General features: G+C 36.4%; 2 protein-coding genes across 2 annotated transcripts; both read left to right on the top strand.

Annotated features, from left to right (window-relative positions):
• Positions 1-13,034: 13,034 nt before the first annotated feature.
• LOC141627920 (uncharacterized) lies at positions 13,035-13,910 on the top strand. Its single transcript, XM_074441117.1, has one exon. The coding sequence runs from the start codon at positions 13,035-13,037 to the stop codon at positions 13,908-13,910; it is 876 nt and encodes a 291-aa protein (XP_074297218.1).
• A 379-nt stretch (positions 13,911-14,289) lies between these two features.
• On the top strand, positions 14,290-14,910 carry LOC141627919 (uncharacterized). Its single transcript, XM_074441116.1, has one exon. The coding sequence runs from the start codon at positions 14,290-14,292 to the stop codon at positions 14,908-14,910; it is 621 nt and encodes a 206-aa protein (XP_074297217.1).
• The last annotated feature ends 3,714 nt before the right edge of the window (positions 14,911-18,624 follow it).

Below are 18,624 nucleotides of genomic sequence, written 5' to 3'. Positions count from 1 at the left end.
TCATTCATGGAACGAAATTGCTCTTGTCGTGCACAGAAGAACGCTAACTTTCCAATTCAAAGATAGATTTAAAACAAAAATCAACGGCCGACCAGCGTAGAACAAGTTATCAAACGTCTCCAATAACGAGTTCTAACATCCTATCAACGTTAAAATCAAAAGAAAAGGTAATACAAATTTTCTTTTGCAAAAGCCAAAATAGAAATAAAAGTTTCACTTTTAAATTCAAAAAGAAGTCAAATTCCTGAAAATATAACATTAAACTTTCACCAAGAAATTTTAAATAGATCCAAGTTAACAGGAATTGTATAAAATTTAAAGGAATCTCGGGTTTAGCAATTAAAATCATGTTAAAGAAGTCTAACTCAAGGAACAGAAGGAGAATTAAATCAAATTTTCATTTTCAAACCCTTAAAATAGGTAAGGTTTGCAAAAGTAACTTAAACTTTTACACCGAATCAAAGCTGGTAGCTTGAAAGTTTAGAAATTGAACAAAAGTAAAGTAACTTTGACTTCATAGATACAAGTATGCAAAAAGGATTCAAACTTAACTAGTCAAAAGAGCTATGATGAATTTCATAGGGTAAGGATTGAAGTCAAAACAATAAGAATGTCAAGGGTAGAGTTTTTATAGGTCACTAGCATCAAACTTAAGGGAGGAGCAAGACGAAACGAGGAAGAGAGGTATGAACGATAACGCTTATGGCCAAAGAAGAAGGGAATTAGACAAGAAGGAAACGCCAAATACTCGAATCCCAAATAACAACATCATCCCTAACGGTTCTGAAAGCTTCCTAACAACAAAACTCATAATCACAACACTTCCAAGGATTTCCTCAAAACACTCATGTTACTTCATCCTAAGCAATTCCGTGAAACAAGGTACTCCACTATAAGTGTGATCTCATCACTCCAAATCCTCAAACATCCAGAAACAACTTCCATAAGATTAAGGTCAAAGTTTCCAACAAAGCTATACTCATATCCAACTAGTGTCAACCATACCATTATCCTTTCTAGCTACTAAAACAAGCGTTAAGATTTTCCAACAACGTAGCTTAGTCTCACTCTCATTCCATACATCAAGTAGTAATCAAAATCACTCACTTAGACCAACTAATAATCCCATAATTAGCATACATCATATGGTAAGGTACACATTATCAAACCCTCATATCCGAAGGAATTATGGAAGCCAATCAAAAACTCGACTTACTTAGTCAATCATATATCCTCAGCTCCACCATTCAATTTTATCCATTTTAAGTCAAGTACTAGGCACTAGTATCCCAAGACACGTCTCACTACACTTCCCGAGCCTTTCAAATCCCAAACATAAACAACAAAGCCAAGTTCTATAACCTTAGTAACAAATGCAACTCACACTTGACACACAGAATCCACCAATCAAATATACTCACTTTATCAAGGATCTAGGTATAATAATCACTAAGTATGTCTCAACCACTACCTAAGTCATTCCAACATCACAACCTCTCAAAACCAGGATTATGGGTTAACCATAAACAATCTCTTCAAAAGTCAAATTTTCCAACCAAGGTCAACATTCCTCAAAAGAAAGAGTACCATCAAAAGGCGTTAAGGTAGGATAAGTAAGGAACAAAGGACAAGTTAGGAGTACAAGAGTAGCTTTCAAAGTAAAATAGAAGAGAGTTTAGAAGAAGGATAAACACAAGAGATAAGGAATAAGACAAGGTACACCAAGAATGAGAAACATCTTCAAGGAAGTAGAAGCATTCTTCAAAGTTGAGCAAATCCTCAATTTCCGGCAATAGGCACCAAATCTTGATCTTCATGTAGGTGAGCTCACGGTCATTGATCCAAGGGCACAACAAATATCAAATGGCAATCAACAACATGTTAGAACCTAACAAAGAGCAAACACACTACAGACTACCACTTTAGGACCTTAAGTCTACCCATCTCTTATTCATTAATCAAGGTCAAGTTCACATTTAAATTTGGGGTACACGTGTGTGCGTCGGGAGCAACGTAGGCTCTGATACCAACTGTGACACCCTGCGATAAAGCGGAAAATATAACTAATAAATTAAAGCGGAAATTTATGATATTTTAAAAACTTTTTATTACTAGTTAAAGAGTAACACGCGGGTGCCAAAAATGAAATGAAATAAAGACAACAATAGACAAACTCAGGTTATTACAACCCAAGTCTAGAAGGCGGAGAAAAGATATCCCACGAATAAACAAATAAAGGGGTTTCTAAACTAGCAAACTAAGGTCCAAGGGTTTAGTTCTCGCTAGCCCACACGTCTTCCCCACGTAAGCATCTTCACAACCTGTCATTCATGTAAACATGAATGCCACAGTCAGTGGGGAGTAACTCAAGGTTCTCCCAGCCACAATATGTCGAATCGAACATAACAAAGAATTAAAACAGGTAAGTCATGTAAGACACTTACAAAAGATATGAACATCAAGTTTATAATTAAACATGACAATTAAATGAGATGGACAAGATAGATCAACACTAGCATAATAAAGAATCAACTATTCATGCGAGACAGTTAAATAGTATAAAAGACAAGAATACGGTCATTTATACAAAAGCACGCATTTCAAGGAAATAGAACATAGATATGAGATTAGAATCCGAATCATGTGAAGCAGTCAAGTAAGGGCTCAAATAGAAACTGTAGCCGTTACTTTTAAAACCTCTTAGCAAACATTGTACGGGACGTGGCTACTAGTGTCACATTCATACTTATGGCTTGCATCTCACCATAAGAACGGATGGGAACATCAATCCCGACGATCATATCGCAACTAGAGGGCTTATAGCTCACCCCTAGTATCTGACAGGACCAAGACAAACAACACAAGGCATAACTCTTGCCTTGAAAGATAGATACCAATATCTATAACCAAGCAAGACCTTTACTACTCATATGAGGTATCCAACTCTCGGCAGGACGGCCAACGAGAGAGGTGTCGAAAGAGTATAGTAACCAACTCTCGGCAGTGCGGCCAACGAGAGCGGCGTAAATAAAATAAGATATCCAACTCTCGGCAGGACGACCAACGAGAGAGGTATCGAAAGAGTATGGTAACCAACTCTCGGCAGTGCGGCCAACGAGAGCGGCGTAAATAAAATAAGATATCCAACTCTCGGCAGGACGGCCAACGAGAGAGGCATCGAAAGAGTATGGTAACCAACTCTCGGCAGTACGGCCAACGAGAGCGGCGTAAATAAAATAAGATATCCAACTCTCAGCAGGACGGCCAACGAGAGAGGTATCGAAAGAGTATGGTAACCAACTCTCGACAGTGCGGCCAACGAGAGCGGCGTAAATAAAATAAGATATCCAACTCTCGGCAGGACGACCAACGAGAGAGGTATCGAAAGAGTATGGTAACCAACTCTCGGCAGTGCGGCCAACGAGAGCGGCGACCTAAGTCCAATGAATAGAACAAACTTAGCCCAACAAGCAAGCTAGACAAGTCCAATTAAATTAACAAGACAACCCACTCAAATTACCAAGACAAATCCACTTGAATTAACAAGACAAATCCACTTGAATTAACAAGACAAACCCACTCAAATTAACATGCCGGTTAAATAAAATATGATAAGCGATAATGAATAATTTACGTTATATGAAATATACGGGATAAAATGGAAACACGCACAAGTGACTCATTTATGAGCCCACTACAAAGTATAGGGTTATTTGGCCCAACAATTTTATCATGTGACAAGATGAGCCCAACCATTAAATTTTGGTGAGGCCAACAATGTAATGGTGGTGAGCCCGAGCATAACAAGGGTAGTGAGTCCAAATAATAAAAGCATTCGAGTCTAAGAATTATAAGAGTTTGGGTCCAAAAATCATGTGAATTCAGGTCCAAGTATTAAGAGTATTTGGGCCCAAGATTTACATACTTGGTGAGACCAACACCAAGGCATATAGAAACAAACAATGAGGAGAAGAAGGAATAAAGGGAAGCACAGTTCGTTTATTCCCCTCCCTCTACCTACACAAAAACAGTCCTAGAGGCGGCATAAACAGGGCTCTGGCAGTCTGAAACTCGAGTTTCCACACGGTAAAAATAAAAGCATACGATATTGACGACGTTTACATGATAGCACAAGCAAGAAGAACAGACCGAGGGACCATTTAATCCGTCCAAAATCAGGACTAAAGCGGTCAGACACGGTACGTAAACAAAGGACACAGGCAGGACGAACCTATCACTGCACAACACAATATCCCATCCACCATTCAGGAAAGGACGAAAAACATAAACCGCAGCAGCACATGAGCATAAAACACGCAGTGAACCCGATATTTCCCTTCATACCCGAATCCAGTTTGAGACGGGTCCAAGGCAACCAAAACAGCCGTGTAAAATGAACATTATCAACACAAAATCAACCCCATTCATGAGGAACATACAAAGACTTAAGCTTTACGATAAATAAAGTTAAAACCGAGTAAGGAAGGGCGAGTTTCCCGACATTTTGTCGAGTAACCTATCACCGTTACCTTAGCTTTCTTCAATCCTCGAGGAAATGGCCTACTATAAACGAGCTCTCATCTGGATCCTCGAAACCTTCATCTTGAAACCGAAAAGACACCCAACATTAGCTTAAAAATGTCACACCCATAAGACAGGTCGAGACGAAACTTCACAAGATTACGTCTTTCTTACCTTGAAAGATGAAGGAGGAAATAAGGAGAAGAATGGTGCAAAAATTAAGAGGAATGGTTGAGAAATGGCGATAAGATCTCGGTTTGTAGCACGGCCAAAAATGGTGTTTGTTTGCTCTGATTTTCATTTTGTTGTTGCAGGAGGTTTTGGTTGTTTTACAGGAAACACGAGAAAAAAGAAGGGGTTTTGTGGGGTGGGATTGGTCAGTCCAAGTGAGAGGGAGTATATAATAATAATTATTATTATTATTGTAGAGGGTACGAGAGTAGGTGAGTGTGTGTATGTGTTGTCGGTATATGATAGGTCGAGAATAGATTAGTCTCACATGTGAAAATGTGACGGACTTATAATAGACGAAAATATTTCTATAGCTTAAGGCGGAAATATTACTATTATCACTATTAATACTATCCGACTAAAAATATTTATTTTTATATAAATAAGCTTATAAAAATATAGCTTTTGTTAAAATCAAGTTTAGAATTAAATTAATAAAATTAAATAATTTAGAAATATAAAATAAAGTGATAGAATGGTTAATTAAATTTTAAATGTCAAAATGATAAATTAGCGGGTGTTACAGTTACCCTTTAGGTATGACCTAAGGGGATCAACTGGTCACCACCGTCGCACGACAGTATGTCAAACTCTAGTCAGCCAATCATTACCGATATGTGTGGAGTTGATTGTGATGAAATATTACTTCCCAATTGTATTCTTTAGAATGAGACTTAAACATGTGATCATCATGATCGACAGTTGTGATCGTATTATTGTCGGAGGACACATATTCCAACACCACCATATCTACCCCACATGCAATCATTCCCGAGCAACTGGCTACGGAAATCGAGGGGCCCTAAAATCGTGACACACATCCTGATGCCTCTAGTATATGCTTGTCAAAGTCATAAAGGGGTTGTGATTGAGAAACTTGTGGCTAAAGAGGAGAAACAAAAAAAAAAAAAAATGAAAGCTTCGAAAAAAAAGGTTTCGATGAAAAAAAAAAAACCTTGAAGCATGTAATACGTTATGAAGTCTAAGCATGTGAATCTTTCGTCGGTTATATTTCATTACATAAGAGACATGTTGTTCGAGGATATGGATTACTATGCATATTCGGGTTATTGATTAGCTTGAGTGGACAGGGTTATGATGCTACCGTGTCTAGTACATCTCATGGGTCTATTGAAATTGCTCATTCTCGATTGGTTCTCTCAGAGGAAGTGGCTTGTGGTCTCGGGATGGTTGTGAAAGAAATGGTGGCTATCAACAACAAACTTGCCCAACTTACCTACATTCACATATCCTAGCCTGTTTACCTTAACTTTATCCTTACCTTACCTTGCATTGCCCCTTTTTATTTTGCCTACATCATTTTATTGAATATGTTTTCTGTTGGTACTCTCATAGATTGTGTTGTATTTATTATGATGATGTTTATCTGACTGTGTCCGGTAGCTACTTCTTTGTCTCTTTGACAGTGGATGGATGCATTGAATCTTTTTTACCTTCATTCTCCTTTGATGATGTCAAGAGGGGGAAAGATTGGCGGACTTATAGTGCTTAGTAGCTACTTAGATTTAGACCATTGAGTATGGTGTTTTCCTTTTTGCGTTCCGGAAACTGATGGTTTAATTTATGTACTGATCTTAATGTTTCCTCTTTCTATTTGTGTTTGTCTTGAAAATGTTTGTTATCAAAGTAGTATTCTTATGTTGAGGGGGAACTTAATTCCGTAGGGACTTGCCATCATCAAAGGGGGAATTTGTTGCACCTAGTATGTTGATGATGACAAGTCCTTCATTCTTATATCCCCACTTAATTAATGGTGTGTGCTAGACGTGTGTATGATAGGCCCATAAGTATATCGCATTTGCTCGGAAGAGAAGACGGATGAAGCTTTGGATCAAGTCTTGGTCTGTGTTTAGTAATTTGTAATAGTATAAAATGTGGGTTTACTCTTTTGTTCGGTCCAATAAATCACGACTTATTATTTTGGACAAAATAATTTCAAGATAAAATGTTTTCCTAAACAATTATTTTGACAATAAATATCTTGTTTGAAGTTTCCTCTTTTTGTGCTAAAAATATACTCCCTCCATTTTTTAATATATGACGTTTTGCTTTTTCGAGGCGAGCCTTTGACTTTAATATTTACAAAAATATATTTGGTAAAAAATTATAAAAATTATACCATTAAATTCCTTATGAAAAATTCTTTCATATGAGTATACATATTACTATATTTAATCATATAATTTGAGAGATTTTGAAGAGAGAAGTGTGTGTCTCGAAATGTGAGAAAGTCATATATAGAAAAATAGAGGGAGTATCTTTTAGTGAGAAATTTGTGTTTAGTAGGTAACTAAATATTCTCTCTAGTTTTCTCTCCCCCTTCTCTCTAAAAAACAAAACCCTAAATCCTCCCCCTTTGCTGCTGCCGTTCTCCTCCTTCCTCCCACCGCCACCCATCATCCCCCTACCATGTCGCCGGGGATGGGGTCTCTCAAAACCTTTCTCCGGCGACCCGTCTCCTCTCTTCCGATTAACCTTCCTCCCTTTTCTTACCCACACCCGGTTTTGGATCGTACGGGTCTGTCCGTTCCTCTCGGTCTGCGTGGTGTATGTGGGCTGTTCGGGTCTTATCGGTCGAGTTTGTTGAGGTGGTGTGGCAGGGTGGTGCTTGGATCTGGCGGTGTTGTGGGTTGGTAGGGAGGCGGTGGCTTCCGTTTTTTTTCTTGTGTTCCGCTTTGTTTCCTTTATGTTTTTGTTTAATTTCCGCTTTCGTGTTTGTTTCGTCTCTCTTTCTGAGGGCTCTGTCCCCGTCTATCGGTGGTGTCCTTCTCTCAGTTTGAGAGCTTTCGTTTTTCAGTTCGTTTGCGGTTTTCTAATAAGTCGAGAAGATCGGCGTTGTTATAGATCGTTATATGGTTTTACATATTTTGTCCGATTCATGGCTACAATCAATCACGTCAGAAGAAATGGATACTCGTCAAGGAAGATTCGGAGACCCTCTTATGGATGAAAGCCTTTTGCGGCGAATCGATGATAGAGACTCTGTTGCAGTGTTTCATTCTTTGAACAAGAATTTATTTCCTATGGTTGTAATCGATTTGTATCCGATTAAGCTTGGCATATGTTGTAGATGTCGTATGACTATTTATTAATGATAATGATTTTTTCTCAAAAATATTACGTACAAAGGAAAAGATAAAGATTTGATTTTGGAATATTCTGGTTACCTAACTAATGAGATTTGATTGAGTCAACTCTTGACAATTATATAAGGGATAGGTTTGATAGTTGCTGCGTATAAAAATAAGAGAAAACTATACTTTGAATTTTGAGAGTTGTAATTCAATTTCTGCAAAAACCGTGGACTTCAAGTTTATCTTTTGCAAATTGCTTTTTCACGTTTTCAAACTTGTCTTTTGCAAAATTAGTTTAAGCCGTGTTTTATAAGATCGTTCTTGAGTACACAAGTTCTTATACTCATAAGGCTAAATTTGTTCTCCATTGTTCTAATTCATTGAACCATATAAGGAGACAATTTGTGTTGTACTTTTCACTTTTGTGAGAGAGTGTTTATTGGGGTACGGGGTTGTACTCGAGTCGCACGATCGGGGTTGATCGTGGGGGTTTTATTTGTAATCGGGTTTGGTTATAAAGAAAATATTAATAAGAGAGAGGGTGGAAGTGGACCTTGAGAGAGTAGGTCGAACCACGTTAAAAATCTTTTGTCTCGTGCCTTTTCTCTTTATTTGTTTTATTTATCGTTCTTTCTTATAGATCTTGTTTCACGCATACGAACATAACAGAACAACACAATTCGTATTGTTTGAACAGTCATTGAAACTGTTCAATTCGCCTCTGTACTATTTCAGTATTGAACGAGAACTATCCTTTCGCTTTAAAGTTTAAATTTTTAAAAGGGTACTTATTTCAAGCATCCCCCTCTTAAGTACTTGATCGATAAACTCAACATAAACTTAGGTCTTCTTCATCCCGACTTCTCTCATTTCGGAGCTCACCTTTCGATCTTTACCCGTCGATTTCCAATACCCTGCCCTAGTTGCTCTGTTTGTCCTTGACCCGTTTGGGTACTTGCGATCCCTTGGGCTAAAATAGTACTATTCCAAATCATTGCTTGGCAATAGTAATTTGCCTGCATTTGCCATTGAACATTAGAGTCTTGATTACGACTTTATGAGCACTATAAGCAATTAAGCAATGATTAATCATAAAAATGCTTTCGAGACACATCAACCTTAAAATTGACCCGCTTCTCTTCGTACTAATTTGAACAAAAAATGTCGTTTTTTTGGATTGTGCAATTTCGAGAATTAAAACACTAATGCATTCTCAAGGTTTTAGACTCGATTTTTCATATTAAGCCGAAATAAACAAGGTTATTATCGTCACATATGACCAGAAGCCGGCCCGTAGGATTGTCACTTGTTTAAATATTGGGAAATACATAAAACAAGATTATATATATATATTAATTACGATACTAACATTCACACGTAAAAGGTGTGTCGTAATTAACAGATGAATCTTGATGATTATATATATGCAACCATTTAAAGGCGTTATTTGTTTCGTGTGATCTTAAAATATGGAGAAGCTTGAGTGAGAGCAAAGTAAGACATGTATGTATATCAAGGAAGCAAAGTATAAACAACAAGAAAAAAAAGTGGCTCTGTTTGCATAATTCTTGTGTGGGATCGACCACGATTACGAGACGATTCACTAAAGTTATCAATAAATCATAAGCATTGTATTAAATATATTACACCGAGATGACCTTATATAAGATTTTACAATTATTCGTTAGATGATGAATATGTTTAAGGGACTAATTTGACCGAAAATGTTACTTTGTAGATATTATTTGTGATGAATTGATTAATATTTCAATGTTTTTGGTGTATTTTCATTTTATACTTATTAACTAGGTATATTTTTGTTTTAATTTTCATGTCGAATTTCATAACACTCTTTACTAACAACAGAAAAAGCAGAAAAATGTGCCGTGTATACAAATACCTAAATAAGTAAATATTCAAGTATAGAGATATTTTAGTTAAAGATAAATAATTGAGTGCGATAAAGAAAATACTCTGTATTATAATTATTTAATTACTTAATTAGTTGAAAAAATAATTTGACCATGACAAAAGCTGGTGGAGAGCAAGGCAAAATAAGGTTAGACTTAGACAATACTCTTAATGAACATTATAATCAAGAGATTCAGAGTAGATCGAGTATTGTATGTATCAACGGTCTGATTCGATGCATGTTACGTGCCTAATTTAATTAGCGACTGTTGTAATGAATATGTTTTACGTGTACAACTATCTTACACAAGCTAAAGACAAAACAAGACAGCATACATACTTGGCAGCTCCCAAGGCTCAAACTGATAGAGATCGATTTCAGGGATGATCTCCAAATCAATTTTGTGGCCGTTGATCTTCCTCCTCAAGTAGTAAGCCACCAGCTCTTCGTCCGTCGGATGGAACCGAAAACCAGGAGGTAATGCAACCGGTGCCATTTACTTTTACATTACACCCACACCCACAGCCCACAGGGGCGGAGCCAGGATTTGAAACTATGTCGGGCTAAATTTTGAAACTACAGAGACACATTTTTGTAGGTTCAAAATTGTCCGATACTTATAACTTATGAGCCGAAAATGATAATGTATTGATTTAAATAAATATAAATTCTCCCGATTTATGAGAATCTTTTGTTTCGCGCAACCATTTATATATACTACAAAAATTAGAAAATAATAAGTACTTTAAAAAAATACACATATTTCCTATTCCATAAATATTAAAATTAATAAATTTGAAATTGCTCATGCTCGAGATTCATTTCAATATGATTCAAAATTTATAAAATCAAAATTCACCTATGTTTTTTTTATGCCATTCTCAATTTTCGAGATTATCACTTCTTATTTCAATATATCTCAAAATATGAGTTTAAATATTAACTACTACGTACTCGTATTATTTATCGACTAACCGACAAATTTTTGAAAATTTAATGATTTAACGACTAATATATTACTACATCCACTTCTTTGGGATGCTTCGGCGTTGCTTTCAGGGAGAGATTCAAAAGAATGAGAATATGTTGGAGAAAAACAAAAGTAGAAAAAAAAAATGTGAAGTCACAAATAATAGAAAGTAGAAATAACAACTTATATACTAAAAAGAAAAGTGGAATATCTTGTGAAAGTCCCAAAATGAAAATGTGGAACATTTTTAAGAAATGGAGTATCAATTTAATGAAAAAAAAAAAACACTAATTAGAGGGCTTGAGCCTACGCCAACTATAAGTTGATTAGTAGTTATAGCACCCCCTCCAACCACCTGTACTAAACTATTGACATGCATACATATTAACAGCAAATTTTATTTATTTAAATTTCTTATAGGGCTATGCCCATATAGCCCATTGGCTAGATCCGCCCATGCACACCCACACTATAATATATCTATATCTCAATTAGTATATACTCCCTCCTATTCTACATAAACTTCCCTCTTTCCTTTTTCATCTATTCACAATACCTTCCTTATTTTCTTATTTAGTAATGTTTTATACTTATTTTAATCACCTTACCCCACATCACCCAACAACAATACTTATTTTAATCAACTTACCCCACAACAATACTTATTTTAACGGTTTTTTCCCATGGTACCCTCGAACTTTGGCGGATTACACATGGTACCCCTTCTTTTAGCTTTCTGCATATGGCGCCCATCAGTTTGACTTTTTCCTTCCCCAAATGCCCTTACTATGCTTGCCGTCATAACGCCGTTAATGTAGTTCATTTTGGCGGCAAAACATAACCAACCCACACCCTTATTTGTCTTTATTCTAACCTATATTCATTCTATCATCATCCTAAATAAAACCTATTAATCTTCCCAAAGAAAATCCCTAATTTTCCCAGAAAATTTTACAGAACCCTAACCCCAAAAAAAATCCCTAATTTTACCCCAATATCCGAAAGTAATCTCCTCTTTCAAGCTTCATCTGCTGATTTTCGTCCTTTCAAAGTGCAAAGGTAAGATCTTTAACAACTATCTTTAAATTTCAATTAACTTCATAAAAATTATTTATTTAGATTCAGTTAAGTTATAGGAAGCAGTAATATGTGTTGCATGTTAGTATTTGTCAAAAAATAATCACGAAATTAGGGTTTGAGTTATATTTTTTCTTACTTTCATCATTGTGTGTAATTATAGGATGGATCCTGGAATATGGTTGGAATTTAACTATGACGGTAAGTGCTTTGATTATCCAGTATATGATGTTGATTTAATGCAATTACTGGATGTGATTGGTGAGCTTGGGGATGTGAGTTTGAAGCAGAATGTACTCATACCATTAGTTTATGACCTGTTTTATAAAAATGGTGGGGGTCAGAAAATATATATAAGAAATGATAATGATTTGTTGAGCATGTTTGCTCATTTTGAAGGGAGAAATGTTATTAAGGTTTGGTTGGAACACACTGAGCATCCTATTAGTTTGTTTAGGTTGGTGAGGGGAGTGAAAAAGGTACAAAGAGAGGTAGAAGAGAAAAAAAGGAGGGAAGAAGAAGAGAGAGCTAGAAGGCAGAGGGAGGCAATAGAAGTGGAACCTTTGAACATTGAAGTGCCTGTGGTGGATGTTGATACTAATGACACTGAGTATGTAAGAATTTACACCTCCCAAGAAATTGCTGATCAACAATCTCCTCCACAACCTACACCTAGATCTCCTCTACAACATATACCCAAATCTCTTCCACAACCTACAACTAAATCTCCTCCACAACCTACAACTAAATCTCCTCCACAACCTACACCCAACTCTCCTGAACCTGTAACACAAACAACTCAATCATCACAATTTCCCACTTCTGATAGATTCCATTCACAACCATCACAACCTGTTTCTAAGTCAGTCCCAAGAAGGAGTCAGTCAACATCAAATAAAAAGATACCAAAAACTTCTGCCAAGAGGAAAGGGGTATATGTGCCAAAGACTAAGCAGAGGATCCCTACTGAAGTTGATGTTGTTGAAGACAAGCCTAGAAGGAATAGAGTGCCTCAATCTTTTATGGGGGTGGAGGATGACAATGATGACAGTGATGAGGACTATTATTGCAGTGATGGTGAGGATAGTAGTGACAGTGATGACAGTGCAATGGTTGAAGAGCAAGACATTGAGGAGTTGGATGATAGTGAGGCTGTTCATCCATTTGATGTTGGGCTCATTGTTGGACTTAATGAAGAGGATGAAGAAGATAAGAGCAGAGTTTGAAAATGTACAAGAATGGAATGATGTATACACCAGCTAGATGGGGTCATATTGTGTTAAAGCCATGGCTAATGTTCATGTCTAAGGGGGAGTTTTTGTCAGTGCTTTCTGATTACTGTGTGCAAGAGGGCTTCAGTGTGATTGTGTTAAAATCTGATAAAAGAAGATATACAGCTGAATGCAGTGGGAAGTTGTGTACTTGGAAGCTTCATAGCTCATGTTTGCCTGACTCTGTGACATGGGCTATTAAGACTCTAACAGGGAACCATAAAGAGTGCTTTAACTTGAAAAGGAATCATATGGCCACTGTTCCTTGGATGGCTAAAAAGATAGAGACTGAATTAAGAGCTCATCTTGAGATGCCAGTTAAGTCAATGGCAGATTTGTTAATGAAGGGTTATGGCATTGATGTATGCCTAAGGACAATGTATAAGGTCAGAATTGCTGTAGCTGAAATGGTGTATGGGGGATTTGAGGAGAGTTACAATAGCTTGGCAGCTTATGGAGAGGTGATAAAACAGACTAATCCAGGTTCTTGGGCTTTAATTACCTGGCATAACCCTCAAACTGGACAGACTGATGGTCAAACTGGTGGTCCAGTCCACTTCAAAGCTATGTTTGTGAGTTTTTATTCATGGATCCTTGGGTTTTTGAGAGGTTGTAGGCCCATCATTGGTGTTGATGGGTTTCATCTGAAGGGGAGGTATAAGGGGATGTTGTTATCTGCTATAAGTGTAGATGCCAACAATAATCTGTATTGTATTGCATATGCAATTGTGGGGAAGGAGAACACTGAATCTTGGACTTATTTTTTCAGAAATCTAAGGTTGGCATTTCAGAGTGTTGGATGTTCCAAATGGGATTGGACATTTATCGTGTGAGAATGAAGGGAGTTGAGAGGGCACTTGAAAAGAGTTTTCTCGGTGCACCAAGAGGATTTGTGCACAACATTTATATTCCAACTTCAAGCTGAAATGGGGAGGGCCTGCATTCCATGACCTGTTTTGGAGGGCAGCCAATGCAACCTCAACTCATGAATTTCACAAAGCAATTGAGGAGATAAATAAGTTGTCCGGTCATTTCTGATTATTTGTTAAGTGTTGAGGAACAAAGTGGTCAAAATCACGGTTTGACCCAGGACATTGCTTGTGACCATAACACCTCTAATTTTGTGGAGTCATTCAATGCATTAATAAATGATTTAAGGGAGAAGCCTGTGATGACCCTTATGGAAGGAATCGAAGCGATTTCATGGCAAAGATGGCTGAAAGGATGGAAGTGGCAGATGGCTTGCAAACGCATGAACCTACACCTTATGCTATGGAGATATTAGAGTACAATATCCATGGGAGTAACCAGTGTATGGTTATTAAAGCAGGTGGTGGGGAGTTTGAGGTGCTTGAGGGTACTAAACCTCGTCTAGTGGACATTTTAAAGGGGACATGCTTATGTGGGGGGTGGCAGATAACTGGAATCCCATGTAAGCATGCATGTAGAGCTATTTTTGACAATAGGGAGCAACCAGTGGACTATGTGCATGGATTCTATAGGGGTCAATGTTACAAGCTCACCTATGGAGAACATATGCATCCTTTACCTGATAAGGATGCATGGCCAACCTTCCAATTCCCTCAAGTTTTACCCTCTATTCCAGAGAGGAGCATAGGAAGACCTGCAAGGCAAAGAAAGAGGAAACCAGACGAGCCCAAGAAGAAAGGTAAAAGATCAACAACAATCACATGCTCAATATGCAAAACTGTTGGACACAATGCAAGATCTTGTAAAGGAGGTCCAACAGCAAAACAGAGGAAGGCTAGTGGGGGTAATGGCAGTCAGAAGAAGAGGGCCAGGAAAGATGGAGCTTCAACAAGCAAGGGTTAAGTATGTTTCTGAAATGACACTCATTTTTTTGGCTAAGTTAGGTTGTTAACTAAGTCAGTTGCCATATTTTGTGCATTTGGTAAACTGTTATGGGTATATTTTGTGCAGTTTCTTAACTGTGTTTGCAGCTTTTGGTGATTTATATATCACACAGTCAGCAACTTTTTGGTGATTTATAAATCACAGGAACAACCTTTGTATAATTAACAACAATGATCAATGCTAGCATTGCAAGTTTTAATCTTACTAATTGCATTTGATTCTATTACAGTTGTTGCATATTACATAGTTTCTTATCCACTTCTTTGGTTCATAATGACATATAACAAGAACATGTACATAAAAATGGCTATTTTTATGCTAAGTTGTAGTAGCTTTGACATATCATCCATTTTTGCCTTCAACAGATTAAGCATCTCAGCTTGTTCCTTCATTTTCTTCGTCACTTCATGTAGACTATGCATTTGTTGTATTTCTTCTTCTTCATGTTGGTTGTCTTCTACTATTTTAGCTTGGCACCATTGAAACCAACCACAATCATCACACTTGTAATATAGCTTCATTGGATTTGCTGCAGTAGGCCCCGAGGACCTTATGTTTGATCTTTTATTGCATCTTGGGCAATGTTTGTTTTCTACTTGAATTCCTCTTGAATAAGAACTTGCATTAGATGTATAAGACATTATTGAGTTTCCTTATGTATTGATACTTGTTTTAATTGTAAATGAGGGAGATTTGGCTTTTAAAGCAACAGATTCCAACGGCTACATCAATATAGCCGTTATTTTTGTTCTGTTCTAGAAATTGGGTACATTGGGCAAAAGTTTGAAACACAGGGGTACCATGGGCAAAAAGTGTATAGTTCAAACTAACTTTCCCACCAAAAAGTGAAATTCTAACTGACGTTAAGAAAACTTAACAGTCGTTTGTCAATGGCCATTTTGGGAAAGAAAAAGTCAAACTAATGGGTACCTTATGTACAAAGTTAATTTGAGGGGTACTATGTGTAATCTGCCAAAGTTCGAGGGTACCATGGAAAATTTCCGTTATTTTAATCACCCCACCCACAATAATACCCCACAATACCTTCACTCTCTCCAATTACCTAACCCCACTACAATATTTTACCTTATTTTAATCCATCTCTTTAATTCTAGTGCCCCATGAATATGGAGGTTTATTTAGAATAGGAGGGAGTATGTTATTTTCAATTTCACAAAATATTTCTATTAAACTGTTAGTTAAATTTTGTACACTTAAGTTGAATTGGTGCGCACATTCCTAGAGAGACAAGTAAGGAAAGGTGTCAAAGGAGGAAGGCTTAAGATGAGGATTTGGTTTCATATTTATAGCTAAGCTCATGAGGAAAAAAAAAAAGGGATAGAAACAAAAGAAATGAAAAGATCAAAATCAATTTCTTACGTACAAATGTGTGTGAATAAATGTATATTTATTTCGTAAAGTTGATTAGAGAATTCATATTCAAGATTCATAACGGTTTTGCAGCATTCATGCATTTAAGATTTAAACATATTCGTTAAATAATAAAATATTACTCCGTACTAAATAAATATTATTAATTTTAATATATTTGTAGTCACAATTTTTCGGTATATCTTTTATTTACAATTTTAAATGATGATTTACATTAACCTATGTTTATAATTTTAATATTCTGCTATTACGATTTACGAGTGAAGATTACTCAAGTGCTTTCTTTAATACAAGTAGGCCTTTTTACATTACTCAAATTTTCCGTCAATCTAATAAATGTGGTTATGATGATTCTGATGATCATGCACTTTTCTTTCTTCTTTTTTTTTTTTTACTTTTTTTTTTTTCCTGAGTGGTAGTATTGAGCGTTTAGGTGAAGCTCTTCCAATACTTTTAACTGTTATAAGAGACATGCATGGACTAAAGTGATGAAACATAAATCCAAAAAAAAAAGATGCCATACTTGAGATTTGTCCTTTGTTACTAAGGAATTTAGCAAAGACAATACTTAGGCATGTGGTATTGTTCTCTTTGTATCATTTTCTTTCGATTTTCAATGATAATTTCTCAAAGATTGATTATAAAGTCCTGATGTGTATCATTGATAAAGTCAAATAGTGTCGGCCTAATTAGATAATTATAGTTGAATAAACTTGTCATAAAGCCGGTTTTAAGTGTTAGTCGTTGTATTTTCCGGTGAATCTACTTTGGGATCATTTGAACTTGTTGTTGGTATTTACATCTCAAGGTACTCAAGGTAATTCAAGTACTTCATATTGGTAAGTTGAGATGAAGGAATCATTTTGTACAAGCCGACTCACAAGTCAAACCCGAGCCACAGTCAACCAAGACGAAGAAGAATAGCAAAAGGTAAGCCAAGGGAATAAGTGCAAAGTCAAGAAAAGTAAGCTAATGGAAGAATTGGAGCCTTGGCATATACAAACAAGAACCAAAATGAAGAATTGAGAACTCGGTTTCACAAGCGTCAACTTCAAACGCGTATATATGGAGTTCTAGAGTCGTATCGACGCAAGGCCAAGTAGAGATGAAAGCTTGTGATCTTAACTTTCCAACGGTAGGTCGCATGCCTTATTTGACCAAGAAACGAGAGAGTTATGGCTCTCACAAGTTACTGCCACAGGAAAAACCGCAGTCTGGCAAAATAACGGCAATCTGCCATGGCAGACTGCCAAGACCACGACAGGCTGCCGTTTTGGATGGAAACGAGATTCTTAATTCCGTCATGTGTTCCTATTGAAAGCCCATTTCCTATGCCTTGTTTTTAGACCATAAATACATGGTTTGTATTAGGTTTTGGGGATCCCTTTCACCTCCTTACCATCAAGGATTATGCTTTGTTTTTAATCTTGTAATAATTAGACCTTAATCATTTCCATTTTCATTGTAATCTTTCCACAAAAATTGGGTTGTAAGACAATTATGGAAGGCTAATCTTCCATTACTTGGTGTAATTTCATTCAAAGTTCCCAACTTTGGTATTGTAAGACTCTTAAATCTCTCTCAATTTATCTATTGTTCTTTCTTTTGTGCCTATTTTCTTATGTTAAGTAATTGAATGTTTGGTTTGATCACCCTTGCATATTGCTTACTTGACTAGTGCAAATCCTAGAGAAATGGTTTAATCTATTTAGGATTGTTTGAAGCAAGTTTGTTGTAGTTGATTTGGTTTAAAGGATTCATACAACAAATAGGAAAGTTTATGTCTTTTTCTCATTTGTATGGTTTAATCTCTTGAGGAATTGATCCTAGCTCCATCTTTTGGTTAAAATCATAATGCTCATGCTTAGTCTCTTTTCATGGTTCAATGACTTGTTGTCTAAGTTTGAAGGGTATATGTAGATGGTTTAATTTATATGTATCAACATCTTGAGATGGTAGTAATGGGTAGATAATTTTGGGAGAGTAAAAAGGGTCAAGCTTTACTAATTGTTGGTTACTAAGAAGGAGTTACACCAAGTTCTCTTTAATATTGAATTTTCTTGCACATCAAGTGTTTGTTGTAGTGTCTTGTTAGAAAAGATTGCAACTTTCTTTTACATTCATGTTACCAATCAACTCAAACCCTCTTTTTGGTTTATGTTCATCTATTGTTTGTCATTGTTAATAACCATTGTGTGTTTATAAACTTGTCATTAGAGTCTTAATTAGTAGTAGAGTCTTGCTTAGTATTCAATAGTTTAAAATTAAAGTTTTTAGTTT

This window comes from Silene latifolia, chromosome Y (assembly GCF_048544455.1).
Source record: "Silene latifolia isolate original U9 population chromosome Y, ASM4854445v1, whole genome shotgun sequence".
Taxonomy (NCBI): Eukaryota; Viridiplantae; Streptophyta; class Magnoliopsida; order Caryophyllales; family Caryophyllaceae; genus Silene; species Silene latifolia.
The sequence above is the reverse complement of the archived record's forward strand: the minus strand, read 5'-3'. Positions and strand labels throughout refer to the sequence as shown.